The following is a 27,873-nucleotide window of genomic DNA, read 5'->3' on the forward strand; positions in this document are numbered from 1 at the left end:
TTAGAACGAAAACAAGATAATAAAATAACTTAATAATAATTCTTGTTGATTACCCGTACCTGTGGAAAGGATCATGTTTTAGATACACAGGGTTAAACAAAACATGATTAACATGAATTCTACCTGTTTTATTGTTATTTTTTAAAAGGCAGCTGCTTGAAAATTTCAGATTACATGTGTGAGTCGGCAGCACTGTTCTAGAAGGACCTTTAACCTGAGCTCGGAGGAGGGAGAAAAATCAGGGAGGGCTTCCTGAAGGAGGCTTCATCGGAGCTAATCAAAGAAAATCGGAATTGACTGAGCAGCTCACCGCATGCCTGGAACTTTCTATATATATTTTCTCACTTAATCCTTAATAACGGAACTGCTGGCATTTTGTTTCTATTTTACGACCAAGGTTTCCAGTTCTAGGAAAGGCTCAGCTCTTTGCCCCAGATTTCACTGCAATTAGCAGTAGAGGTAGAGGAAAAACCCTTCCCCCCACCCCCCAGATCTGCAGGCCGACTCTGCCACTGGGAAGAGATGGGGGACGGGAGGCAGGAAGAGAGAGCTTGTGCCCACACCCATCCCAGCCAGGCTCCCCCACAGAAAACCCGAGAACAAGCGAGGGCTTTGTTTCCGCTCCAGCCATGCCAGCAAGGTTAAACCCAATGGGCCGAGAAGCTTCTTGAATTATGTAATTTACAAAAATAAAATTTAAAAAAAAATCAAATTATGTAGAGGCCTCTTATAATTGAGGGCAATTTAGGAAATAACTTCCGAAAATGGCAGGTTTTACAGCTGTGTTACCGTTTGGAAATGGCCCAGGTCGCTGGGTCACCCGATGGCCCTTCTCTCATGGAAACGGGCCAGGGTATAGTCCCACAGACGGGCACGGAGCTCACGCTGCGGGACTGAATATACTGGGCCACGTTAGGCTTCCTGAATCAGAACAGCTGCCCAGAGACAGCTGGAATGAAGGTGGATCCATCAGTGAGATCAATGACACCACATGAGCATGGCCCAGAGATGGGTCTTATTTCACAGCCGTTACCCAGGCACTTGGCGAGGTGCTGGGAGTATGGCAAACACAGCCCCAGGAGGCCTTTAAAATGTAACAGCTGTTGCTGAAACCGGTTTGGCTCAGTGGATAGGGCTTCGGTCTGGTCTGCGGACTAGGGGGGTCCCAGGTTCGATTCCGGTCAGGGGCATGTACATTGGTAGCGGGCACATGCCCGGTGGGGAGTGTGCAGGAGGCAGCTGGCCAATGTTTCTCTCTCATGGATGTTTTTAGCTCTCTATCCCTCTCCCTTCCTCTCTGTGAGAAATCAATACAAAATATATTTAAAATTTAACAGCTGTCTCTGCCCATTTACACACACACACACACACACACACACGACCTTCTAAATCAGCACATCAAGCTTCCTAACAACCATCTACCAGACAGAAAACATAAAGCAACGTGTTTTTAGGAAGTGCTCACAATGACCAGCAAGTAGCTTCCAGGCAAAAGGGGATCATCTATCGTATTATCGTATATTTTTCAACAAAATTCCAAGGGCACATCGGCAAAATGTCTGAGCCTGCCGTACGAGGGCACAACCTGGCCCAGACCTGGTCAGACCCGTCCCAGGTTACCAAGCTCAGCTCGTTAGCGGCGGCGGGTTAACACCAGTTCTGCCCTTGGCCCTGTCCTAGGTGCTCTTTAGACACGATAGGACCTCACAAACCCGCAGGCCTGGCCTCCCAGGCCTATGTTACCTACCGCTCAGGAAGCCAAGGTGTGGGGGGGCTCAGGAATTGCCCCAGGCCACACACCTGGGCTGGGTTCCCCCGCTTCCTCTGAGCATCCAACCCTTTTTCCTCTGACTCCGATCACGCCTGACTCTGGACTCTCCATCTGCCCTGGCTTGATTGGAAATCCAACCGGGTCACCTTTCCGGGTTCAAGAAACCACGGAGCCACTGGCCGCCCACCGTCCTTGGCTTTCGACATGGGCTTAGCTCGCCTATTGTCATTTGCAATTAATAATGAAGCGCTCTCCCAAGTGCCGTGTGTAAGATCAAGTTAATGTCATATTTCATCTTGGCCAGCCAGCTGCCGTTCGGCCAGGCTGACAGTAAGTAATATCTCTGCACAGGGAGCCCGTCCTCAACTAAATCAATTAATCCCGCTTCGGCTGGTCGGCAGCTGTTGGGTCAAAGCGAGATAATGAGACGGGCCCGTCATTTACCAGGTGGCTGGTAATGAAGGGATTAATTGGCCGGAGGTGGGGCTGGACAATGTCTGCTCTCTCTTGCCGTCCCCAGTGGGTAGGACAATTCAGCAGCGTTCTTCCTCAATGACAATTCAAAGGGCAGGGAGCCCTTCTCACCTTCTCAGACGCGCCCACCGGACACCTGGCATGGGACGCGTCTGGGGCTTGTGTGTCCTCACACCGAGTGGCTCAAGTGTCCTCACCCAGGGCTCCGCCCAGTTCTCTGCCTGCCTGGGGCTCTCTGCTTGGGTTTGTCCACAAAATACTGGCCGAGCCTCCAGCGCTCAGGGCGTTGACCCACACACCGTCCCAATGGGCTCCCCACAACAGTGATCGAGGCCAACGCACACAACTGACCTGGGGGTTTCCAGCAGAGAAGGCCGCAAACAACCTCAGGGCACTGGAGGTTAACGGGTTCTGTGAGAAGCAATGATTTCTAGAAGGGGAGGGGCCCTTTCAGCTGTTCCCGTCCAGGGCTCCGGAACTCTGCTGCCCATTGGATAAGGTGACCAGATGGGAGTCCCGCTTTTGGCAGGACAGTCCCGATTTTTAACAATTTGTCCCACGTCCCACAGCCGCGGGACAAATTGTTAAAAATCGGGACTGTCCCGCCAAAAGCGGGACGTCTGGTCACCTTACCATTGGAATCTGCTAGGGTCGTGGTCAACAAACTTCGGCTCGAGAGCCACGGGTGGCTCTTTGGCCTCTTGAGTGTGGCTCTTCCACAAAACACCACGCACAGCCTGGGCGAGTCTATTTGGAAGAAGTGGCGTTATAAGAACTGTAAGTTTAAAACACGTGGCTCTCCAAAGACATTCCAATCGTTGCACTGTTGCTATTTGGCTCTGTGGACTAATGTGTTTGCCGACCACTGTCTCAGGGAACATGGAGAAATACTGACATCCAGTCCTATCTCAGACCAGCCGGTACAATCAGAACCTCTGGGTGAGGCCTGGGCTCTGACATTTGCTCAAGGCTCCCTGAGGGTCCTAATGGAGAACCACAGTCTAGTCCACACCCATCATCTTATAGATGAGGCCATGCAGGGGCCAGGGGACACGGCTGCCTTAGAGCAGCCCCGACGTTAACAAGCAGCTGCACCAGAAGCAGAAGCTGGCCCATAAGTTGCATACTACCATCTGCCGGCTCCTCAGGGCCTCCAATCTGATGGTGGATAAAAACCAAACCTTCCGGAACGGTGGACAAGCCCTGTCCACCTGCACCCATCTCCTTCCGGGCCTCGTCTGCAACCAGCTCCCGACTCCAGCCACAGACTCCTCACTGTCCAGCCAGCTCCTGACTGCAGCCACAAACTCCTCCCTGCTCTCTGAATGTGCCAGGGGCTGTCCTCCCTGCGGTCCGTGTGCCTGCTGTTCCTTCCCTCTGTGACGCTGTGCCCTCTTCTCTGTCAGGTGAGGTCGGATGTGTTCTCAAAGGCCTGGCTCAAATGCCACTTCCTCTGTAGTGCCTCCCGCTGTGCCCGGCATCTCGAAGGGTTAACTGCTCACTGCTGATCGTCCCATAAAGGCCTAAAAGCCTCTCACGCGGCACGCATCAGATCCCATTACCTTCGTGCCTCTCTTCCCCACATCTTTATCCTCTGTTCATTCTACAAAGGCCTGCAGGAGAAGCATCTTTTGGCAAGCGTGGCTGAGAAACTATTTAGGTTGGGACGAGGCAAGTTCCCTAGCTCTTATCGATTTAAAACCTTTCAGCAGATAGTGAGAGCATTGGCCTGTGGACGGAAGGGCCCCAGGTTCAATTCAGGCCAGGGGCACATATGCCCGGGTTGCAGGCTCTGTCCCCAGTATGGGGCGTGCAGGAGGCAGCCGATTGGTGATTTTTCTCTCATCAGTGATGTTTCTATCTCTCTCTCCACCTCCCTGTCTCTCTGAAATCAATTAAAATATATTTTTTTAAAAATTGCTTAAAACCTCCAACCGAATCAAAGACTCCGGCTTCCAAATCTCACGAAGGTGTGCTGTCCCATAGTGGAGTTCTTGGAGGTGACGCCTGCTTAGCGTGGCTCTAGCCAGCAGACAAAGTTCTCTCCAAATATCGGGTTCAATAAGCAAAACACCAATTTGCAACTGTTTGTTCAACAACTGCTGTGCATCCCGTCCCATCCCATCCTGTCCCGCCCCATCCCGTCCCGTCCCGTCCCATCCCATCCCGTCCCATCCAATCCCATCCCATCCCATCCAATCCCGTCCCATCCCATCCAATCCCATCCCATCCCGTCCCATCCCATCCCATCCCATTCCATCCATCCCATCCAATCCCGTCCCGTCCCATCCAATCCCGTCCCGTCCCATCCCGTCCCATCCAATCCTGTCCCATCCCATCCCGTCCCATTCCATCCATCCCATCCAATCCCGTCCCGTCCCATCCCGTCCCATCCAATCCCGTCCCATCCCATCCCGTCCCATCCAATCCTGTCCCATCCCATCCTGTCCCATCCAATCCTGTCCCATCCCATCCCGTCCCATCCCATCCCATCCATCCCATCCCATCCAATCCCATCCCATCCAATCTCATCCCATCCCATCCAATCCCGTCCCATCCAATCCCATCCCATCCCATCCCATCCCATCCAATCCCGTCCCCCATCCAATCCCGTCCTGTCTCATCCCATCCCGTCCCATCCCATCCCATGAGCCTTGGCCCTGGCTTTGGCGATTCTGCAACTATCCTGGGCACATCCCAGGTCTCAGCTTAGTCAGAGGGGGGTAGGGAGTGGGGTGAGTACAGAAAGTCTCCAGGAAGCATTTTTGTCCACCCAGGAAAGATAGTGATCCACTCTGACCTCCCTACAACCCCCCCAGGTTGGGTAGACCTGCCTTACCGTTCAGAAACTGAGTGATCCTAGCAAATACCTCAGCCCTTCTGAGCCTGTTAACTTATCTGCAAATGGGGTTATCCCATACCTCCCCTTTAGGGCTGCTGTGAAAACTCAGTTTGAGATGTATGAAAAACGCCTAGAATAGTTACTGAGATGCATTATCTATTCAATGAATAGTACCTTTCTCCCTCTTTCCTTCTTTTGTCCCTACCTTCCTTCTCTCTCTCTCCTCTCTGTCTCTCTCTCTCTCTCTCTTCCCTCCCTCTTTTCCATCTTTCCTCCTACCTTATGGAGAAGTAAATCTACTTTAACACATTGAAGAACAGACCAGTAAGGGTCCGATTTTATTATTTTGTAATAAAACACTGACTGGTCCTCAGGGGCCCCCTAGGAAAACGCCTATAGACCAGTGAGCCTCGCGCAAGCCTCCCGGCTTCAGCGCTTGTGAATTCCTGGTCAGCCCGGGGCTGTGCATCTGTCTTCTCGAACGAACGAATGCGGTAATCACAGAGTGAGTGTAAATGCTAAAGAAAGAAGCAGGCAGGGCGGGGCCGAACCACATGAGTGATGCTGAGGAGACTCCAGGGAACCCGCCAGAGGGCCGGGAGGTGGGCGAGGCAGAAGGACAAGCTGTCTCGCCCTCGCCAGCGTTTAGGGACAATTATGCCCTGTTAACGGCTTACATCGAAGCTCTGCCCTGCGCCCGGGCGGCCCCCAGATGTGCGCGGCCCACAAATAGGCACTTGGAAAACTCCTGAACTCCCAGTGACTTGACGCCAGCTGATCTGATCGGCAATTACGTTTTATTTTTGGGGCCAGGGAGGCAGCAGAGAACCGGGGAAATTACAAGACAGCGGAGGGCAGTTCTTCTAAGAATATCAACTACAAACATTTTTAACCGATTGTTGTTTCAACGGTTAGAGGTTTGCAAGGCACTAAAATAAGAAAGTTTGGGACACTAAAATCAGATGATAGCTCATTTCCCCAAGAGAGGTTTCCAGCTTTTGTCCAACAAAAATCTGTATTTTTTTTTCCTTTTCTTTTTTCTCTTTTTTTTTTTTTTTTGAGGGGACAAGGGATAATTCCTGTCAAGACAAGTTTGCCTGGACAGTGAGCGCAGCACAGAGACACACAGATGTGTCGTCTGCTCTGTGTTTGAATCTTGGCTCTGCTTCTTCCTCACTCTGTGACCTTGGACCCGCTGTCTGACCTTCCCGGCTCCCGTCCTCCCCTGCGTAAAATGAGGGTATGACCCCTAGCTTGGGGCTTATTATAAGCACAGGACGAAATGCTCATAAGCATCTGGCCTAGGGCTCAGGACACAGGAACAAGACGGCGCCTTCTTGCGTAATGCTGGTTTCTTATCGTCTGAAATAAACGGTTCCTCTTTTCACCACCCTCTGTCCAACGCAAAGAACCAATCAGCATCGAAAGGGGGACCCGGGTCTCCGGGAGCAGTTTGGTTTCTAGCAATTGAGGGGGTTGTCCTCTGCTCCTGTGGTAACATCAGTCCAGGCTGAGCAACGCCAACGAAGAAAAACGCGAGAAACCAGCAGCCAGGCCTGATCAGGTGCAAAGCGGCAAGTGCCTCATGGACACAAAATCTAACGGAACTCAGCAGGAACGCTGGCTCGCTTCTCTTCCTCAACGCCCCCGGGCAGCCCAAAGGGGCACCCACGGTTTCTCCCAGGAGCGCCATGGACTGGCCTAGTGTGGGAATGGCACGTAATTGCAGCTTGTAAAGGAAACCAGCCCGAGGAAAAACATCCCGGGACAACATCCCGAGGAAGTGGGGCCATCTTCCTGCAGGGACACGTCCCCGGTTACCGGCGACGGGGGCCAGACAGCGCGCCCTTGGCATTCTCGGTGGAGGGCAGTGACTCACCCTCCTCTGCCCTCACAGCTGCTCCCTGAGCCGCCTGCCTCTCCAGCCCCATCTTCCCGCCCAGGTCCAGGGCCACGGCTGCTGCGTGAGCATCTTACCCACACGACATTCCCACTCCACCGACGTGAGAGACGGACTCTACCCAGGAGGGTTCTCTCGCCTCTGATTGGTTTACTTGCCCGGCATCTCACGCCGGTCCATCCTGGGATGGAACCGGATGTGGAAGGCTCACCACACGCACGGCTCACCCTTCTGTGCCCGGCGCCTGGCACGGAGCTGCCCGGAGCGGGTGCTTGTAATAACAGCAGGTGAAGGAGTGAAGGAGTGAATAAATCTGGGGATGAACAAACTCCATAAGAGGCTCTGAGGAAGGCACATCTTCTCATGTAAGCCTGTAAGGCCGGCATTTTTTGTTTTTAATACTATTTTTATTGATTTCAAAGAAGAAGGGAGAAGGAGAGAGCGAGAGAGCGAGAGAAACATCAATGGTGAGAGAGAATCAATGGTCAGCTGCCTCCTACACATTCCCACACTCGGGATCCAGCCATGTGCCCTGATCAGGAATCAAACTGTGACCTCCTGGTTCATAGGTTGATGCTCAACCACTGAGTCACACCAGCCGGGCACGGTGGTATTTTGAGGACCATGATATAAATGCAGGAAAGCGGCCTCAGAGGGGTTACGTGTCTTGTCCACATTCACATAGCTTATGAGTGAGGAAACCATTCTTTGAACCCGGTCTGACGCTAAAGTCAAGACTTCCAACACTGAATCCATCCTCATGACCATGGTACTGATGAATCATAGTTACAACAGCCTCTGACACATCAGAGTTACCTCTCCGTCCCGCCGTCCCAGGGAGACGGGGAAAATGAGCCTAAAGGAGCGCTCATTGTGCATCCAAGGTTGCCGCACCTGGTGGCGGTGAGGTAGGAACTTGAACCTGGACCTTCATTTTTCCATCACAGACATGTGGGGGCATCTGCTACAGACCCTGCGTTAGGGCTGGGTGCTGGAGGTGCTGTTTCTCTGATTTCTGTCTGAAAACGACAGGTTCCTGAATGGAGGAGCTGGGGATTAAGAAATATTGAAAACAGAAAGAGACAAGGAGGCAGAAATAGATTCATCAAGCTGGGCGCTAGGTGGGGGCCATCTTCTCTGATGGAGAGGCAGCAAGCAGACCGATCCACGCAGCAGGTTTATTTTATAGGGTCAAATAAAATAAAGGCCCTAGCATTACTGGATTTACATATCTAGACCCGCCCCTGCTCACACCTGTACAAAGATACTCTGCCAGTGCCTCGGGCTCAGCTGACAATTTAAAGAATGTCCATGTGCCTTCTCAGGCGGCCCTCTACACCACAGCTGCAGACTTCCTCTCCAGAGGGACATCTACTTCAGAACAGTTGCAGTGGCCTAGCCCAGTGGCCGGCAAACTCATTAGTCAACAGAGCCAAATAGCAACAGCACGACGATTGAAATTTCTTTGGAGAGCCACATTTTTTAAACTTAAACTTCTTCTAACGTCACTTCTTCAAACTAGACTCGCCCAGGCCGTTGCATTTTGTGGTAGGGTCACACTCAAGGGGCCCAAGAGCCGCATGTGGCTCGCGAGCCGCAGTTTGCCGACCACGGGCCTACCCTCCCTGGCCCAGTCACACCGAGCTCCGAGGGGGAGGGCGGAGCTGACGGAGGCTCGCATCGACTAGGCTGGGCCACTGGAGATGAGCAGCCTCCGGAGCCCCCTGGTCCAGCAGGAAGTGCCGGTGATTGACAGGGAAGAGACAGGGATCTGTACGTCCGCAGGCTCAACCCTCTGCAAAGCTTCTGGGAGCCCAGGACCTTGGAGGACCACGCAGTGTTGGCCTCCACCAAGCCACTTGGTCCGCAGACACACTACGTAAAGAATTTGGTATGAAATAAAGCTCAGAGACGGTGGCCAAAGCAGTAACTCTTTTTCCCCTTTCCTAACAGCGATCGCAGGTCAGCGGACGGGCCGCGGGTGGTTCACTCACCGGTTCTCAGCGTCAAGGTCACGTGCTAGTGAACGTTCCCACAAAAGGACCAGCCTCGGAGCCTCCTCATCGAGGCCCACGATCGCCGCGAAGAGCACTTTCCCGCGGCTGGAGCGGATGTTTGCTCAGAGGAGCTCTTTTCATAATCAAGCCCGATGTACACCGTGACAGTCACTTAGCAAAAGTCCCCTGCACCGGGCGTCCTGCCCAGAGGGCGCGGTGAGGTGGGACTCTTGGGGCTTTCACGATTGCCTTCACCTCCTTTGGGGGTGCCACAGGGGAGGCGGCACAGCCCGCCAGCTCTGCCACTGAACCATGTGGATCTCGGGGGCTCGCTCCAGCAGGACCCCACGGAAGTATCTAACCCGAACCCATCGTGCGGAGAAAGGGTGACCCAGAAAGCAAGCACTGGAGGTATAACGCCAGGCAGTGCAAGAAGTTTCAAATGCCCACGGCATAGAATTTCGGAGTTTTTCATCGCCCCGTCTCCCCCCGCCGCTCCCCCAAAATCGATGCACGGAGACAACAAGGAAGCTCGTGGGCTTACCTGGGTCGGGTTGTAGAGCTCCTGCAGGGGGCTCCGCGACCCCTTCCGGCAGCAGATGTCCACGCCGAAGGGGTTCCTCCGCATGACTGAGGAGAGAAAGCGGGGGCTCATCAGAAACGAGCAGCACACGCGTGTGGTCTCACAGAGGCAGAGGCAGGGGGAGGGGAGAAGCAGCAGTTGGGAGGGCAGACAGAGAAGCGGCCCTAGCACAGCTGTACCTTCCGTGGCCCCGGGGCCGCCCTGCCTGCCCGCCATCCAGGCATCCCCACCCCCGGCGGGGCAGAGAGCATGCCAGCAGCTCTTCCCAGCAGATACCACGACGACAACAACAACACGGGCCTCGCACACCCTGAAATGAAGCTGCTTCTGAGACAGGGAGTGGTGCCAGCACCAGCCTGGGCGACCTCGGCCTCCTCCCTCAACCGTCCGTCAGCACCTCCAGCTCCTGGTCCCCGAGGCATGGGGTCCCCGGAGCAGTGCCGTGCCCCCCAGAAGCTTTGCAGAGGGTTGAGCCCCCACGGAATGAGTCAGGGGCCTGGCCTCCCCAAAGCCTCTAGCAGATGAGGTTCTTCTTTGTGAGGATACCGGCCGCAGGCGGACAGGAGGAGCGCGTCCCAGACAGACACGGGTGGCGCGGGCCATGGACCAGAGAGGGGAATGAAGGGAACTCCTCAGAAGCCCAACGTCGAGAACGATGTTTAAAGGGAAACGATGCTTTCAGGCTTCGTTCTTCTTGTTCTCAAACACCCTCACGCGGTGCAGCCCCCCGTAGTTAGCCGTTGGATAATCATTTGTTGGAGGAAGGGAGGGAGAAAGGGAGGGAAATGAATGAACGAACAAGAGCCTTCCTCGCACACAGGAGGCGATTTTCTTGTGCACGGGCAGGGTGGGGACACGATGGGAAGGAGCCAAGCAGGTCCTGTCACAGTCTAAACATCCCACTCCGACAGAGCGGCGGCAGGACATTCTCCGCAGCAGACGGCCTGGGCTTGGACCCTGGCTGTCCCGCTCACCAGCTGTGTGACCTTAGGCAAGATGCCTAACCTTTCTGTGCTTCTGTTCCTTGGTCTGTGAAATGGGGATGAGACAAGGGAAACCAGAAAAGTCCGCACACGTGCTGCCCGTCACTCCCAGAATCAGGAAGTTGCTTCTCGATGGGAGCTTTCTTCAGGCTGCCGGTGATCTGAGAGGCTGGGGGCGGGGGGGGGATGGACCCTAAAAGACCGTCTTACGTCTCATCTCAAGCCGCCAACCCCTTTTACAAAGAGAAGGGACATGTCGGGGGAGTGTCTGGGATTCAGGGGAACAGGTTCATCCCTTCGTCAGCGGACCGGCGGCTCTGGATCTGCATCCGGAGCTCCATGGCTCAGGCCCTGTCTTGGCCGCTGCTGTCTTCCTGGGGCACAGGGGTCGAATCCCTTGTGGGTCTCCTCAAGTCTGGCCGGGTCCGGTCAGACATTCCAGCCCCTGGAACAATAGCTTCCCCATGCACAGTTCCCAAGCCTGTTAACGTAACTAAAGCTCACCATCTTTCACCGCGTGAGTTCCCGTCAGAAGGACGTGGCTCCCTGGGTTGGGTGTGAGGACTAAATGAGTTACTACTATATGCAGAATGTTTTAACTGGGTGGCAGCAAAAAATAAATAAATAAATAAATAAATAAAAAATAATAATAATAGCCGAAACCGGTTTGGCTCAGTGGATAAGAGCGTCAGCCTGCGGACTGAAGGGTCTCGGGTTCGATTCCAGGCAAGGGCATGTACCTTGGTTTTGGGCACATCCCCAGTGGGGGGTGTGCAAGAGGCAGCTGGTCGATGTTTCTCATCGACGTTTCTAACCCTCTCAATTCCTCTCTGTGTAAAATCAATAAAATATATATATTTAAAAATAATAATAATAATAATAATGAAGTGTGTGTGTTAGAAATTTCTGAAGCTACTGGAGATCATAAACTAGATTTGCCCAGAATACATGACAAACATCACTCCTCCTGAGGGGACGTGGGGACTTCATTCTTGAGCCATGGAGGGAGCTGGTGAGATGTTACCAGCCCTCAGGCTGGCCTTGGGATTCTCTGCCAGGAGAGCCACACAGGCCAAGCCGAGGTCCACGAGGCGAGGGGAGCCATCTCCAGGAGCCGATTCCTTCTGGAAGGTCCCCAGGTGAACCCACGCCTCATGCAGTTCCCCTTGGACCTGCCTCTTGAAGGCACAGGGAAACCCCGAGGGCATGCCACCCACTCGGGGACACTCCAAGCTGCCTCTTCTCTCTCTCCTCCCTTCCCTCGGAAGGCCAGGTCAGCAAATGTCTCTCCAAAGGGCCAGACGATGCTCTGGCTTTGTGCCATCTGGTCCCTGCTGCCCTTTCTCCCCTGGGCCACGCAGACCACGTGGAAATGAATGGACACGGAATTCCATCTCGCTTGCACAGGTCAGGAAAGACGACTTTTCTGTTGCTTTCTTTTCACCATCTCACAGAAACAAAGGATGGGCCAGATGGGGCCCCCAGGCTGCAGTCAGCGGTGCGATCCCCAACACACCACGGTGACCGACTCTCTGGACAGGAGGCGATCGGCAAGCAACTGTCCACACATAAAGGCCGTTAGGGTGCGATCAGGAGGCGGATGGGGAAACACTGGCCCTTTGTTCCTCCCCAGTTGCCTCGAGAAGAAGGGGGGAAAAAGAAATCCATGTTGTGTTTTTCTTTAATTTACTACTTCATTTTTCATTTCCACCCACAACGAGGTACACCGTGAAACGCATGCACATTGCCCTTCGCTGCACAGTGACATAGCAACACTTCGGAGGAGGAAAAAAAAAAAAAAAAAAAAAAACAGCCCTAACGCTTGTAAAATGACGCCCTCGCCGTGCAAGACGAAGCCCTGCCCGCAGCGGCAGACGGGCTGGCCGCCACGGAGAGAACCCCGGCGCGCAATCCATTAAAAGCCAGCTTTTACGGGGGGCAGTATTATTTAATTGGTTTACTTTTCTAATACAAGGCCTTTACAGCGCTCTGACCGTGTGGGGCCTGCAGCACGGGCCCCTTCCCGAGGCCGCCGGGGCCGCCCGGACCCCGCCAGGCGCCGCCGCGGGAAGCGGCCCTGGCTCCCCAGGAGCCAGAGGGGCCGCCTGTGTGCTCTCCTATGGGAACGATCACAATCCCGCCATTTACGGGCGCTGCTCACCGCGGGCCGGGCACGTGGGAGAGCGTGACCCTTCTTCGCCCAGCAGAGGGAGGACCTGCACGGCACAGATCACCTCCCACACGGCGGGAACCTGACCGAGATCAAGGCCACGTGGGGGGGGGAAGTGGCCGAGCGGAGACTCCAACCTGACTCCGGACTCTTCCTAGCCAATGACGGGACCTCTGCGGGCCCGGGGGACACGGGGAGGGGTGCCGGTGACACACTTTCGACGTGAGTCTGTGGATCCTGTGTGTGTGTGTCTTAGGTAAGGTGACCACATCGTCCCACTTTTGGCAGGGCAGTCCAGATTTCTAACAATTTTTCCTGCGTCCCGGGAAAGATTGGAAAGATTCTTTCCAAAAATCGGGGCTTTTTTTTAAAAATGCCGTGGGACACAGGAAACATTGTTAGGAATCTGGACTGTCCCACCAAACGCGAGGACAATCTGGTCACCTTAAGGGAAAAATAGGCATCAGAGGAGACTGAGCAACCAACCCATACACACAGACGGTGGCATTGACCGTTCAGAGAGCGTTCAGGGAACACCGAGAAGTCACACGTGTCACCGGCACAACAGTCCTATGGCGCGGGTCCCACGACTGATGGGAATACTGAGCCACCGAGGTCACGTGCCTAGATCTCAAGACCAGTAAGAGGGGAAGACAGGATGCTGGCACAGGCAGCCTGTGCTCTCAGGTGCCACGCCGGGCCAATGTCAAGTGCCCAACCCACCAGGTCTCCACAGTTTCTTCCTAGCCAAGACCTGGTTGGCCGGCCACTTCTAGGACAGGAGATTTAACATGTAATCCAGCGTGACGGGATTCATCAAAAGGAAGTGAGAGGGTGGCCAAACGATTAGCTCACAGAGACTACGCTCACTTATCCTCCGACTAATTCTTATCAAGCACCTACTATGTGCTGGGCATCTCATTCACGCTGTTTCTCTGGCACGTGGCACACAGTAGGCACTCAGAGAAGTTTATGAATGGTCTAGGACTTAAGGCTTCCTTTATGCACAGCGGGGAGCCTGTTTCCAGCTGTCAGTCTGCGGAGGAAAGTTCCAGCAGCATCAGGAGGCCGTCCTTTTTTTCCCTCTGAAAATGGAAGGTTTAACGATCAAGAGCCCTGACAAAGGAATCCCTGCGGACGTGTGACAGTGGCCTCCCGCTGTCCGCCCACCAGCACGGGTTCTGTTTCGCAGCAGCCCTTGCTTTCTCCTTTCGAAGCACGACTCCATGAAATTCAAGACCGTTTTTGGGGAGAATCTGATTAGCTCCGTTTACAGTACGATTTCTTGGGACCAGGAACAGTTGTGTGTGTGTTCCAAACACAGAAGTGAAGCTAAAATTAAAACGAAGCCCCTCGCGTCTGTTTCTCTCTATGGTGACGAGCACACTGGTTGGAAGGGGATGCTTCGCTCCCAGTGAAAGTCGGCTGGAGACGAGGGAGGGGGCCCACTCCTCCTCGGGGCGGCTCCCCACCACCCTGCCCGTGCTGCGGGGCAGAAAGGAGCAGCGGCTGCGCGGCTCAGGCAGGTCTGCAGACACAGAGCGGAAATGCTGTGGGACTCTGGGTGGGAACTTGCCGTTGATGCATTTCATAAAACCGATTCTGAGGGCTGGAACGCAGGTCTTATAAAATGCAGCAATCGCTAATAATGATCATCGTGAAAAATACACACCGATTGAGAATTTACCAAATACACATTGATTGAGAGTTTACCCTGTGCCTGAGATGTCTGACACAATGTTAATTAAAAATTAAGCCCCCCCCCTTTTTTTTCCTTCACATTGCTTCCTTTAATTCTCATAAAAATCCCGTTGGAAATAATGAATAATAATATCCCTTATCCCCAGTTTATTTACATATATTAAAAAAAACATTTTTTTGATAGTTTTAGAGAGAGAGAAAGGGAGAGGGTGAGAGAGAAATATTGATTTGAGAGAGAAACACTAATTGGTTGCCTCCTGTACACATCCCCGACCTTGGGGATGTGCCCTGACGGGGATCGAACCGGCAACCTTTCCGTGCATGGGATGATGCTCAATTAATTGAGCCACACCAGCCAGGGCTATTTATATAATATTTTTGATGCTTCATTTTTTTTTTTTCCCCTCTGCCCTCCTATCCCCACTCCTGATGATGACTGTACCCATTTGAGCACAAAAGCTCCGAGAGATTAAGTTGCCCAAAATGACAGAGCCAGCAAATGGCAGAGAAAGAAGCAAATTCCAACCTAGGCCTATCTGTTTCTCAAATCAGTAATTCTTTAAAAAAAAAAAAAATGTTTTTATTGATTTCAGAGAGGAAGGGAGAGGGAGAGAGAGAGAGAAACATCAACGATGAGAGAGAATCATTGATCAGCTACCTCCTGCACACCCCCCACTGGGGATTGAGCCCACAACCCGGGCATGTGCCCTGACTGGGAATCGAACACGTGACCTCCTGGTTCATAGGTCAATGCTCAACCACTGAGCCACGCTGGCCAGGCTAGAATCAGTGGCCTTGATGCTTTTACACTAAGCACTCCCACAGCAAAATCCAGTGTTCTCACTTCCCTTGGCATTCAAAGTGAAGTCGCCTGGACTGAGTCACCAGGTCCAAATGGTCTCCACCCGTGTCCCTGGCAAAACAGCCCTGACGCCCAGCTGACTTCAGACGTTTCCAAGCCTGATTTCCTAACAGCCGGCACGGGTCCTCCTCTTCCCCACGCTCTGAGAGTCCGGAGGGGCGCTTGTAATTACAGAGATGTTTTCTCCAAACGCACAGACTCCTGCCGCCCGGCGTGGCCCAGTCCATCTGTCACAGGGCGCGGAGGTAGGCAGTGTCCCGGTCAGGCTCAGCGGGTTAGAAGGAGGGGGAGCCATACCCAGCTTGCCCCGAGGGAGCCGCTTCTGTAAGGACAGGCCGCTCTGCTTTGTAACCGTGGGACCACGGTCTGCGTCACAGCTCTCCCCACCCCCTCTGGAGGTCACCCTGCTGAAGCCAGAGTGACCGACTGTCCTGGTTTGCCTGGCGCCGAGGACATTCCCAGGACGGGGGGGGACTCTCAGTGCTGAAACCAGAAAAGTCCCAGGCAAACTGGGTCACCAGGCTGCGCCCTTTGAAATGAGAAGATGCAGGCCTGAACGCACCAGAGCTGGATCAGGAGCCTGGCTTCCCTATGAACTCATCCTGGGACACCGAGTCCACGTCCGAATCGCTGAATGCAGTCATCAAGCCCGTACCCGAGGGTGGTGATGGGAATTCTATGAAAACGTAGAACAGCCCGACACGTGGCACCCAAAACTGCCCACGTGACATGTCACAGGCCTGGATCCTGCCTCCGGCTCTGCCACCGAGCTAAGGGCCTCGCCTGGGACAAGGTCTCCCCGGGCCTTAGCTTTCTCCTTGGTCGGGCGAAGAGGTAAAACCAGGCGATCTCTAACCTCGACCAACTACAAATCCCTAATTCGTAAGCACAGAGCAGCGGCTCTCCCCGGAGACATGCAGATACTCAGCCTGGAGAAGCGCTGGGGGCGGGCAGCTGAGTGTGAGGGGCCGGGGTGTGGGGTGGGGGGTGAGGGGCAGAGCAGTTAAGCAGTAACAGGGGAAGGAGGGAGAGAGAGTGTAGGGCTCGGAGAGGATGTAAAAGGAAAGACACATCCTGGCTGTGAAACAGATGAGCCCTCCATGTCTTCCCAGCTGACAATCCATGACCCGAAGCCAAAGGCTGGCACCCTGGTTAGAATGACTAGGGTTCTCATATGGAAAAAAAAAAAAAATGCCATCTAATCATAATAGTAATAGATAACTATAGGGACTCCCTTCCCCCAAAAAAACTTATAGAAGGCAGAGCGGGTGGCCAGGCTGGGGAGGAGCCAGGGAAAAACGTGCCCTTGATCGGAATCGAACCCAGGACCCTTCGGTCTGCAGGCTCACGCTCTACCCACCGAGCCAAACCAGCTAGGGCCGGACCACCTTTTAAATGCAACGGGAGAGTCTCCCTTTGAGTCACTACGGCTGGAACCTGAATTCTTTGTTCTGCCTCAACCTCTAGAAGGAACAGTCAGAAGAAGAAGAAAAAGGAGAGTGCAGGGAGGGGTCAGGAGGGGCGGGAGGGAGGGATGAAGCGCCAAGGGTTCTTCATGTCACCATCGATCGGGCCCAGAACCGGCCCGGTCCTCCGTGGCCCTCACAAAGCTGAGCAGGAAAGAGAGGTCAGGCAGTCCTCAGAAACACTACGACACGTTAAGAAATGTTTTCAAATGCTCAAGAACCTGTACCTCTGGGAGATTTAGTCTCCTCCCCCCCATTTAAAAAAAATTAAATTTATTGGGGTGACATTGGTTAACAGGAGATTTGCTTTTATTTAAGAAATCCGAGGCGTTCTGAACCCAGTGTGCATGTGGTATGCTCTCCTGTCTGGATAGGCCCATGTTTTAGCGTTCCTTGTGTGCGCCTGCCCAGCAGAGAATAAAGAATCGGGACTCAGGTTTGGCATCCAGAGGGTCTTTATCTCACATCTGACCACCGCCGCTCATTTTCAGAGGAGAAAACGTCCCTGCATCAAGACTGAACACGCTTAGAAGCGTTTAGTAGCCCAGACTAAAGCATCTCTTGCCAAAGGGATGCGGCATGATCAAACTGCCAACAACGGCGGAATGCTAAACTCGGCTTTCTCACTGTCTTGGAAGAGCTTTGCTCAAAGCTTCCCCTTAAGCCCCTCGCTTTTCTGGGGATAAAACGGAGCTAAGCACTCTCGTACCAGACATTTGGTGGGTTTTAATTTCTATTTTTCTGGAGTAGATGTGAGAAAAGTCAGATTTGAATGAGCAATTAACACAAAGCACAAGCCCTTTTGCAGTGGGGGTGGGAGTGGGGACACCAAAAACTGGGCCCAGTGAGGAGAGGAGGCAGAATGGCCAAAGGTCAAAGGTCCCACAGCGGTAGCTGGGAGGGCAGGACCAGCCTTTCCCAGGCTGGCTCACCCTCCCTCTCTCTGCCTGAGCGGCTGAGCCCCCAGGCCTACCTTGTGGGCCCTCCCTACCTGCCCTCTGCCTAAGCACTTAGTAGGGGTGTCGAACTCAATCAGAGAAGGGGCCAAAATCTAAAATCCAGCCTAAATCGCGGGCCGAATGGTTTACTGAACAGTCATAACCTGTCATTGTGATGGAAACGCAGCAAAGTGCAGTGATGACAGCGCGGTGCGGGCCACATTGCAAGGTCTGGTGGGACGGATTTGGCCCGCGGGCCTTGTGTTTGACACATGTGACTTACAGTGTTTCCCAAACTTCTCTCATGATGAGAATCACCTGGTGGAGCTGTTAAACTACAGATTCCTGAATCCCAACTAACAAGTGCTAAATTCTATTTTTTTGGGAACATATAAGTAAGATTGTATGCTCTGTCTTAGAGCACTAGTTAAGTATACAATTTTACCTATATGTTCCCAAAAATTCTAGTTTAGCACTTCTTAGTTGGGATTCAGGAATCTGTAGTTTAACAGCTCCACCAGGTGATTCTCATCATGACAGAAGTTTGGGAAACACTGGCTTAGTGCATAGCAGGTACTCAGCGCATTGGTGTCAAATGAATGAAAATAGAACAACAGGTCAAGTGACCTGAGGGTTTAACGGAAGGTATTTTTTTTTTCCTGCTAATCAGGTCAAACCACGGGAATCAGGTCAAACCGCGCATTCACAGCCAAAGAACAAAGAAGTTGGCATGCGCTTTCCTCCCAGACTTCCTCAAAATTACCCCAAGGGCCTTCTTAGTCAAAGGCATTAAAGCAAAAACGTAAAATCAAAACACGTCGGATGCACTCTTGTGGAACTGCCAGGTGCCTTACACAACTCTACACGCACTCGATAAATATTCATCCTTGCAGTGAGGTCCGCGGTGACGCTGCGAGAGCAGGGCCCGTAGCGGGGGACCGCGTCGCGTGGCCGAGGGAGTCCGGGCCGCCCAGCTCGGCCGGTCGGCCACTGGGCCACGGCGGAGGCCGAGAGCTGGGAGTCACAAGATTTGAGGTGGCGGGTCCCGTCAGCAGAATGTGTCCTCCCCCTGCATGCAACTTTGAGGCCACCGAGATGAGTTCCACGCCCTGGCCCTCGCCAAGTACCCACATCTCATTAGCCAGGAGTCCGCCAGTTGCCATGGTGTGCTGGCCCCAAAGAGCCGCCCGTGACCTCAGGTCTCCATAGACCCGGGATTTGTACAGCAGCAGAGTCACTGTGGAGAGGCCAGGGTACCACAAACTCATGGATTTTGACAAGAAAGGAGGGAAAGGGGAGTCAGAGGAGGGCCGGGGAATGTCCAAGGCCGGGGGCCGGACCAGCCACAGCGTCCGGAACACGGGGGGGAGGGGACCAGTTTGGGGGGTCCTGATGGTGAGCCCCAACTCCCGGGTCGGGAAGAAGATAGGCTGTGGCAACTTCAGGGAGCTCCGGCTAGGAAAAAAATCTCTATACAAATGAATACGTAGCTATCAAATGGGAGCCCGTCAAGTTGCGGGCACTGCAGCTGCACCTGGAATACCGCTCCTACCAGCAGCTCAGCTCCACAGAGGGTGTCCCTCAGGTCCACTACTTGGGCCCGTGCGGGAAGTGCAGCGCCACGGTGCTGGAGCTGCTCGGGCCCCGCCTGGAGGACCTATTCGATCTGTGGGAGTGACCGCACATTCACGCTCAAGACTGGGCTCATGATCGCCATCCAGCTGATCATGCGCATGGAGCGTGTGCACACCAAGAGCCTCCTCTGCCGCAACGTGAAGCCCGAGAACTTCCTGGTGGGGCGGCCGGGCAGCAAGCAGCAGCATGCCCTCCATCCACATCATCGACGTTGGCCCGGCCAAGGAGTACATCGACCCCGAGACCAAGAAGCACATCCCCTGCCGCGAGCACAGAAGCCTGACGGGCCCGGCGCGCTGCATGAGCATCAGTACACACCTGGGTAAGGAGCAGAGCCGCCGTGACGATCTGGAGGCGCTAGGCCACATGTCCGTGTACTTCCTGCGTGGCAGTCTGCCCTGGCAGGGGCTCAAGGTGGACACGCTCAAGGAGATCAGGGACCCCAGAAGATCGGGGACCCCAAGCGGGCCACGCCTACTGAGGCGCTCTGCGGGAGCCACCCAGAGGAGATGGCCACATGCCTGCGTTACGTGCGGCGCCTGGACTTCTTCGAGAAGCCCGGCTACGACTCCCTGCGCAAGCAAGCTCTTCACAGGCCTCTCCGACCGCAGCGGCTTTGTGTTTGACTACGAGTACGACTGGGCAGGGAAGCCCCTGCCTACGCCCATTGGCACAGTTCACACCCACCTGCCTGGGCAAACTCAGCCTAAGGAGAAAGCCCAGCCGTACAGCAAAAACCAGGCACTGCATTCCACCAATGGGGAGCTGAATGCTGGCGATCCCACCTGCCGGTCACTCCAACGCCCCCATCACAGCGCCCGCAGAGGCAGAGGTGGCGGATGGCTCCGAGTGCTGCTGTTTCTTCAGGAGGAGAAAGAGGAAATCACTGCAGAGGCACAAGTGGCCCTGGTGGCAGCTCCCGGAGGAGCTCGTCTGGCCGGCCCACAGCCAGGACACGGACCGAAATGTCTGCACTTGTGTCTAGTCCTCCCTTCCAAGAGCACTCCTATTTAAAACAAGGAAAGAGCCCACACGGCCGGCCGCCCTGCACCCCTTCGCCATGTCTGCTGAAGTGAGAGGTGTGGCCTGGAGGCCCCGGCTGCCGCACCGTCCAGCTTGCCCGCCCCATCAGTGTCATAAAGTCTAGCTCGTCTCCCTCTATCCAAAGGCCATTTTCTCGAGGGGGCGCTGTGGGGCACTGCTGCCAGGGGTGAGCCCCCCCCCCCCCGCCCTCCCCAAACCAAAGGGGAAGGCGCGGTGGGAGCGGCACCCCAACCAAAGGGCTGCACCACAGCTCGGACGGTGTGGCCACAGGCGTCCTGCTGCACCTCTCCTGGAGCCCAGGCAGCCAACTGTGCAGCCACTTAGGCCAGGGCCGTGCCCGGCGTGAGGGCTTCTTGTGTCTGTGCTCAGTGCCACTGAGCCGCAGGAATCGGCGCCTTAAAGCCCGTCTCAGCCCGCAAGTGCGGCAGAGGCCAGGCAGTCACAGCCAGGCGGGCGGAGCCGCTGGAGCATTGGCGGAGGTGTGTGCATCTAGGTGTTGCTTTACAAAGTGTACAGAAATGGCACTTCTGTTTCTCTGATGCTTCCTGGAAGCCATAGAACTTAGGGGCTTTAAAAAAATAATAATAATAAATAAAGGAAAATGAAACAACAACAAAAAAATATTCATCCTTATTCTTGTCTCTCCTCTATTCCTCACAACCACCTGGAAGTAGGTGGCATTACGCCCATTTTATTGTTTTATTTTTTTAAACATATTTTATTGATTTTTTTTTTTTTTTACAGAGAGGAAGGGAGATAGTTAGAAACATCGATGAGAGAGAATCATCGATTAGCTGCCTCTTGCACACCCCCCACTGAGGATGTGCCCGCAACCAAGGTACATGCCCTTGACAGGAATCGAACCCGGGACCCTTCTGTCCGCAGGCCGACACTCTATCCACTGAGCCAAACCGGTTTCGGCATCACGCCCATTTTAAAGACCAGGAAACTGAGGCTCGGAGAGGTGGAAACATTTCCCCAATGATACAGCTTGTAAGCGGCAGAGCTGGGATCCAAGCCCTGCACGCTTTCCCCCACCGCTCTGAAATGAGCCAAGTTTGCAGCTTAGAACTGTCCAGGCCTGGAAGAGGCCAAGCAAACCGGCCGTGCTGAAGGCTGACCCAGCATTCTCCCGCTAACCCGGGCCTCTGGGTGCTTCAGGGACATTCACACATCAGGAGCCCCAAAGCACTGAGGTGGGGGGCAGGTTCACCCTACGCTTTCATTAACACCACGATCCAACTGCAATTTTCTAGCTTCCTATTCCTTCTCACTCACGATCCCCGAGCAGGGACAGCCCAGAGCCATTCAAAACCGGGTCAGTTCTCCTTATTGGAGCCCCCGGAAGCAACGGCTAAAGAATACGGGGGGATTCGAGGTTTCTTTTCATTTGGGAATAATCTGAGCCTAATTATAGCTGCATTCCATGTCAGTCTCTCCTCCTACTGCGAGCTCCTCAGCGCTCCTGATGCCCAGCCCGGCAGGTGGTTGTAGAAAAAGCAAATTAAACTTTCGGCAGAGGAAGGCCAAGGGAATAAACCTGCGAACTAGATAAATGCACTTGGTATAACTCGGGAAGAGAAAAGACACGGCTTCATCTAAAAGGCAGGCAATTCACTGCCACAGAAGCCTGCCATGGGGGCGGGACCCTGATACTCAGCTTTGAAGATACACTCATTGTCTGCATCACAGCATGTACCTGCCAGGAGACCGGGCCACCAAATATACATACAAATCATACCAAAACCAGGGCCTCTGCCGTCAATGCACTTCCTCTTCTGCATGATTCTAGCCCAGCGGTCGGCAAACTCCTTCGTCAGCAGAGCCAAATATCAACAGGACAACGACTGCGATTTCTTTTGAGAGCCACATTTTTAAACTTAAATTTCTTCGAACGCCACTTCTTCTAAACAGACTCGCCCAGGCCGTGGTATTTTGTGGAAGAGCCACACGCAAGGGGCCAAAGAGCCGCGTGTGGCTCGAGAGCCGCAGTTTGCCGACCACGGATCTAGCCCATCTGCAAAAGAACATGCCTGGAGCAGAGAAGATGGTGCCTACTTCCAAAAAGCACAGGGTCCCTGCTCAAGTGCCAACCAGCTGCCCCTCAAGACAGGTGAGGGCAGAATCAGGTGCACCTCGGCCAGGAAGGGTCTGGAGAGACAATCGGGTCCGATGCCTCTCACCCAAGCAGAGAAGGTGAGCCGCACTGCGCTACACCGTTTGATGTAAGGCACTTGAGCATCTGAGGATTTCGGTACTTCGGGGCAGGGGGTGTCCCAGAACCAATCCCGTGTGGATACCAAGGCACAATTACATATGATTGAAGGAAAGTACACTCAGAAATGGTTCTGATTAAGCAAGAAGAATGGCGGGATGCAAACCTGAAAAAATGGTCTTTCTGGCCAGTAGGTTTGCAGTCCACCCCCTGAGAGAGATGGAGAGGTGAAGGGAGAGCAATGGAGGGGGTCGGGGGCAGGTGCCAGGCATTCGCAGTTAAGGAATCCCAGTCCAGTGGAACTCACTGTATCCCCTGCACCAGGCTATAGGTGGAAGGTGGGCATCCAGGAGCTTAAGGGATTCGTTCAAAGTCACAGCTGGTTAGAAGCAGAGCCGAAGCCCCCGACTCCTATCCCTCTCTCCTCTGCACCCAGTTTGCCCATACTCATACGTGTCCACTGAAACAGCTCTTATCTTGACCAGATGCGGTGGACTGACATGGACATTTTCTGTTTGCTTCTTTTTTTAAATACTAGTCACAATTCCTTAAATGGATTTCGCAGCCCACCCATGGGCGGTGACACCCTGTTTAAAAACCCCTGACGGCCGAAGCTGGTTTGGCTCAGTGGTAGAGCGTCAGTCTGCGGACTGAAGGGTCCCGGGTTCAATTCCGGTCAGGGGCATGTACATTGGTTGCGGGCACATCCACGGTGGGGTGTGCAAGAGGCAGCTGGTCGATGGTTCTCTCTCATCGACGTTTCTGGCTCTCTGGCTCTCTCCCTTCCTCTCTGTAAAAAATCAATAAAATATATATTTTTTTAAACCCTGACGGAGATACCTTGAAAGAGTCAAGGACAAAAGTGTCTGTTCAATCTGGGGGTGGTTTGTGCGCTGAGTACATGGATTACTGATCATCAGAACTCATGGCTTCCAACCCTACAGGGTCTCCCCCCCTGGCTTCCCTGTTGGCATGAATGCCACCCACCACCATGCACCTCGCTGTGCAGACCTCGCTAGGGATCAGCTCATCAACGTCAGGCCACTGAGGCAGGCACCCAAAACTGCTGGGGACCCCAAAATCGTTTGAAATGGCAACATTGTTTTCTTAAAAACACCAACCCAGCACGATTTCAAGGTAAATACGGAAAATGTCCCAAACAGGCCAATATACAGCCAGAAAGCAGGCTGGGGGTTGCCTAAGGCCTAGCTGGGGTTGGGATGGCGAGTGACGGTAAATAGACACAAAGCTTCTTTTTAAAGCGATGGAAATGTTCTAAACTTAGGTCGTGGCGATGGCTGTACAACTCCGCACACATACTGAAATTCATTCAGTTCCACACTTAAAATAGGTGAATTTTGTGTCTCAATGAGGCTATTTAGAAGAATAAGTACAGAAATGTTTAAGAAGAAAATCCTTCAGATGACTATATTTTAAGGCTATTTAGACCTATTTGAGTAGGTCTACCTTGCAATAAACAAAATGAAAGATTTAATTAATTTATTTGCCTCCCGATTTTAAGTTGAAATCTTCTAAGTTTACATGTAATGTTGGAGCATTGAAGAAACTTAAGAGACACTGTATTTCTAAATTTTAGGTATTAGATGGACATTATGTATTTCTTTGTCAATCAGACAACTGAAGTACTAAAGAAAGGATATTAATATTATATACTAAATTAAAAAAAATTTTTGTTAATTCTCACCTGAGGATATTTTTCCCATTGACTTTTAGAGAGGGAGGAAGGGAGAAGGAGAGAGACAGAGAGAAAAACATCAACATGAGAGAGACACATCGATTAAATGCCTCTTGCACGCATCCCAACTGGGGCAGGGGCGGGGGTGGGGGTGGAGGAACAGGGTTGAGCCTGCAACAGAGATGCATGCCTTTGACTGGAATTGAACCCATGACCCTTCAGTCTGCCAGCCAATGCTGGTTACACTGAACAAACCAGCTAGTGCAATATACTAAATTTTTTAATGCAATTAAAAATGTTAAAGAAAGTTAAGTTTATTAAAGGACCAAATATGAACCAAATACTATCCTATGGAGAATACAGTAAAAAAATATTGTAAGAACTCTGAGTGGTATCACATGGATGCAAGATTTACTGGGGTGATCACCTCATCTATATACATAAATGTCTAAACAACCACTGCAACCGAATGGATGACTGAACAGGCTGCATGCAGTGACCAGGTTTGTGTGTGTATAGGGGGGGGGGGGGGGGGCGGGCAGTGAGGGGCGACCAGGCTGGCAGAGGGGGACAATTAGGGACAATCAGGCAGGCAGGCAGGTGAGCTGTTAGGAGCCAGTGGTCCCAGATTGTAAAAGGGATGTCCGACTGCAGGTTTAGGCCCAATCCCCAGGATAAACCTGCAGTGACACATCCTCTGAAGAGTCCTGGATCAGAGAGGGTGAAGGTTGGGCTGAGGGGGGAATTTCATGCACTGGGCCTCTAGTAAGGTATATAAATGTCTAATCACTGTGTTGTACACCTGAAACTAATGTGTACATCAACTATAATTGAAAAATAAAAGTAAAATTGTTTACAACAGTTACCCTAAATGGAATGGTTAGCATTTTACTACATTTATAAATTGAAGAGTAAGGTTCCCATGATTTGCAGCTTTCGTCTTTTCAGAAGTCTTTTCCATACACACCTGTCACCTCGGGGACATAAAAACGCTCTCATTAACGGAGAATTAACAGGAATTGGCGCCTTCAGCCCAGTCTGAGGGCAGAGGGTCTGAGTGTCTGGGGTGAAAAGAGATCCCGCCTCCACCCCCCAACCTCAGCGCAAATTCTGCCCTGAACACCCGGACGGGGCAGACGGATTTTATTGTTGAGAAACCTAAGACCCTGTGGAAAAACAGTTCAAGGAACTGGAATTGGCAGTTAACCTAGGAAAGCCCTTATAAATTACGTTTTATGTTCACTTACATAAAACGAGAGAGACAGCCCCGGCAGTCCAGATCCTGTTAATTACATTCCACACACTTTAAATGAGTGACTATGGGTGCTGGGCACTCACTTTTCATGTACCTGCCCTTCCCCCTGGAGAATTTCACACTTCCCATCCCCCACCCCCGTTTCCCTGGAATTTTTAAAAAAAATATATATATATATTTTACAGAGAGGAAGGGAGAGAGATAGAGAGTTAGAAACATCGATGAGAGAGGAACATCGACCAGCCGCCTCCTGCACACCCCTCACTGGGGATGTGCCCGCAACCAAGTTACGTGCCCACAACCAAGTTACATGCCCTTGACCGGAATCGAACCTGAGACCCTTGAGTCCGCAGGCTGACGCTCTATCCATTGAGCCAAACCGGTTTCAGCGAGAACACGGAGTGTTAAAATATCCCCACACGCACTGCATGGCTGGCGCCGGGAAGATGTTTACCGCCTTCCCCTCCAGCGGCTCCCCTCCTGGGAGATTACGCCCAGGCGGGGTTTGAACAGACGCTGAAAGATGTATGCACAGAGACGGTGACTATAAAATACTTCCCTTTCAATGGCCCAAAACCGTAAACATTCTCGGTGTCCGAGATGAGAGGAAGCATCCCATACATCACAGTTCACGTAGGGGCGTCCTTAGTGAATCACAGCCCAGGAGCCACTCAGAGCGTGACGGTGTGGTTGCAGGGAACAACGGGAAGGCAGGGAAAGGGGTTGAAGTGAAAGCCGAGGAATTCAAACGACCACGAGGCTCAGGCTCTCGGCTGTGTCAATATATATACTCGGTGTAAAAAGGAAAACAATGGTCAGAGTGGCTTTTTGCTGTTGTTCTTGTTAATCCTCACCAGGGGATATGTTTCCATTGATTTTTTTTAAGAGAGTGTGGAAGGAAAGGGGAGAGACAGAAGCATCAACGTGAAAGCAGCACACTGATGGGTTGCCTCTGGCTCACACCCTGCCCTGCGCTGGGGTTCGAGCCTGTAACTGAGGTCTGTGCCCTTGACCCTTCCGTCCTCGGGCTGACGCTCTACCACATGTGTCAAACACAAGGCCCTCGGGCCAAATCCGTCACACCAGGCCTTGCAATGTGGCCCGCACCGCGCTGTCATCACTGCACTCCGCTGCGTTTCCATCACAATGACAGTTTATGACTGTTCAGTAAACCATTCGGCCCGCGATTTAGGCTGGATTTTAGATTTTGGCCCCTTCTCTGATTGAGTTCGACACCCCTAACCAAACCAGCTAGAGTGGCTTTTATGCTTCTTCCATGTTGTCTATTATTTCCCCCACTTCAAACGGATGGCTTAGCCCTGACCGGTTTGGCTCAGTGGATAGAGCATCTGCCTGCGGACTGAAAGGTCCCGGGTTCGATTCCAATCAAGAGCATGCACCTTGGTTGCGGGCACATCCCTAGTGGGGAGTGTGCAGGAGGCAGCTGATCGATGTTCCTCTCGCTCATCGATGTCTCTAACTCTCCATCCCTCTCCCTTCCTCTCTGTAAAAAATCAATAGAATATATAAAAACAAACAACAACAACAAAAAACTGGATGGCTTCAATATAATACTAGATCCGAATCAACTCTACGAGTTAAAGATGCTGCCGAAAGCCTGGGAGGTTCTAAGAGAGAGAGTTTTCCTGAAGAAAGTCCCAGAATTATCTGCAGCATCTAGGGCGGACATTTCTCCTTCTCCACCCCCCACAACAGATCTTTGGAAATAGAGAGCACCATCGTGTGCCAACTTGTTGCCTGTCCCAGAACCTCACGCGCCTAAGTACCTCCTCAGCGGCCGCCATCGGGGCGCGGGAGATAAAGGTGCTGGGAAGTGGGTGGGGACCCCGGGCTGGGGGCAGAGAGGCACTCGGGGCCCTGGGGGGAGCCATACGGCGCCTCAGCTGTTATTCTTCCCAAAGTGCGGTCAGAGGCACCGGCCACAGCAGCCTGTTAACAGCCCACACTCCCTTCCTTCAAACCGGAGCAGCAAGCCACAGGGAACTGGGCACCCTTTCTTGACAAGCATCCTCTGGGCCCAGGTACATGGTAGAAGCAGGAGAGAACAGGTAGAAAGAGAGAAACTGGGCCCCTCACACAGCCAGGGCGTCTTTAACGGGTCACAGTTCTGTCTCTGATGCAGAGGCTGAAGGCCCCGGTGCACATGTGTCCGCCATTCTCTGGCTGGATGTGACGCTGAGTGTTCATTCATTCCCACGTCTCTCAATTACCTACAACTTCCAGGTCTGCGTGCAGAGGGTTTTAGCTCCAACTCAAAACAAGAAATTGAGTCTCATGGTATTTGGACTCAGGCAGCCTAACCTCCCAGTGGTCGGCAAAC

General features: G+C 52.9%; 1 protein-coding gene and 1 pseudogene across 2 annotated transcripts in view; one reads left to right on the forward strand and one right to left on the reverse strand.

Annotated features, from left to right (window-relative positions):
- CHST11 (carbohydrate sulfotransferase 11) overlaps window positions 1–27,873 on the reverse strand; it is a 203,667-nt gene that overhangs the window by 95,234 nt on the left and 80,560 nt on the right. For both annotated transcript variants that reach the window (XM_036456946.2, XM_036456945.2), the window contains exon 2: window positions 9,529–9,614. In XM_036456946.2, the coding sequence (XP_036312839.1) occupies window positions 9,529–9,614 (86 nt within the window). The remainder of the gene's footprint in view (window positions 1–9,528; window positions 9,615–27,873) is intronic.
- On the forward strand, window positions 18,587–20,307 carry LOC118728403 (annotated as a pseudogene).

This window comes from Pipistrellus kuhlii, unplaced genomic scaffold, assembly GCF_014108245.1.
Source record: "Pipistrellus kuhlii isolate mPipKuh1 unplaced genomic scaffold, mPipKuh1.p scaffold_m20_p_3, whole genome shotgun sequence".
NCBI lineage: Eukaryota > Metazoa > Chordata > Mammalia > Chiroptera > Vespertilionidae > Pipistrellus > Pipistrellus kuhlii.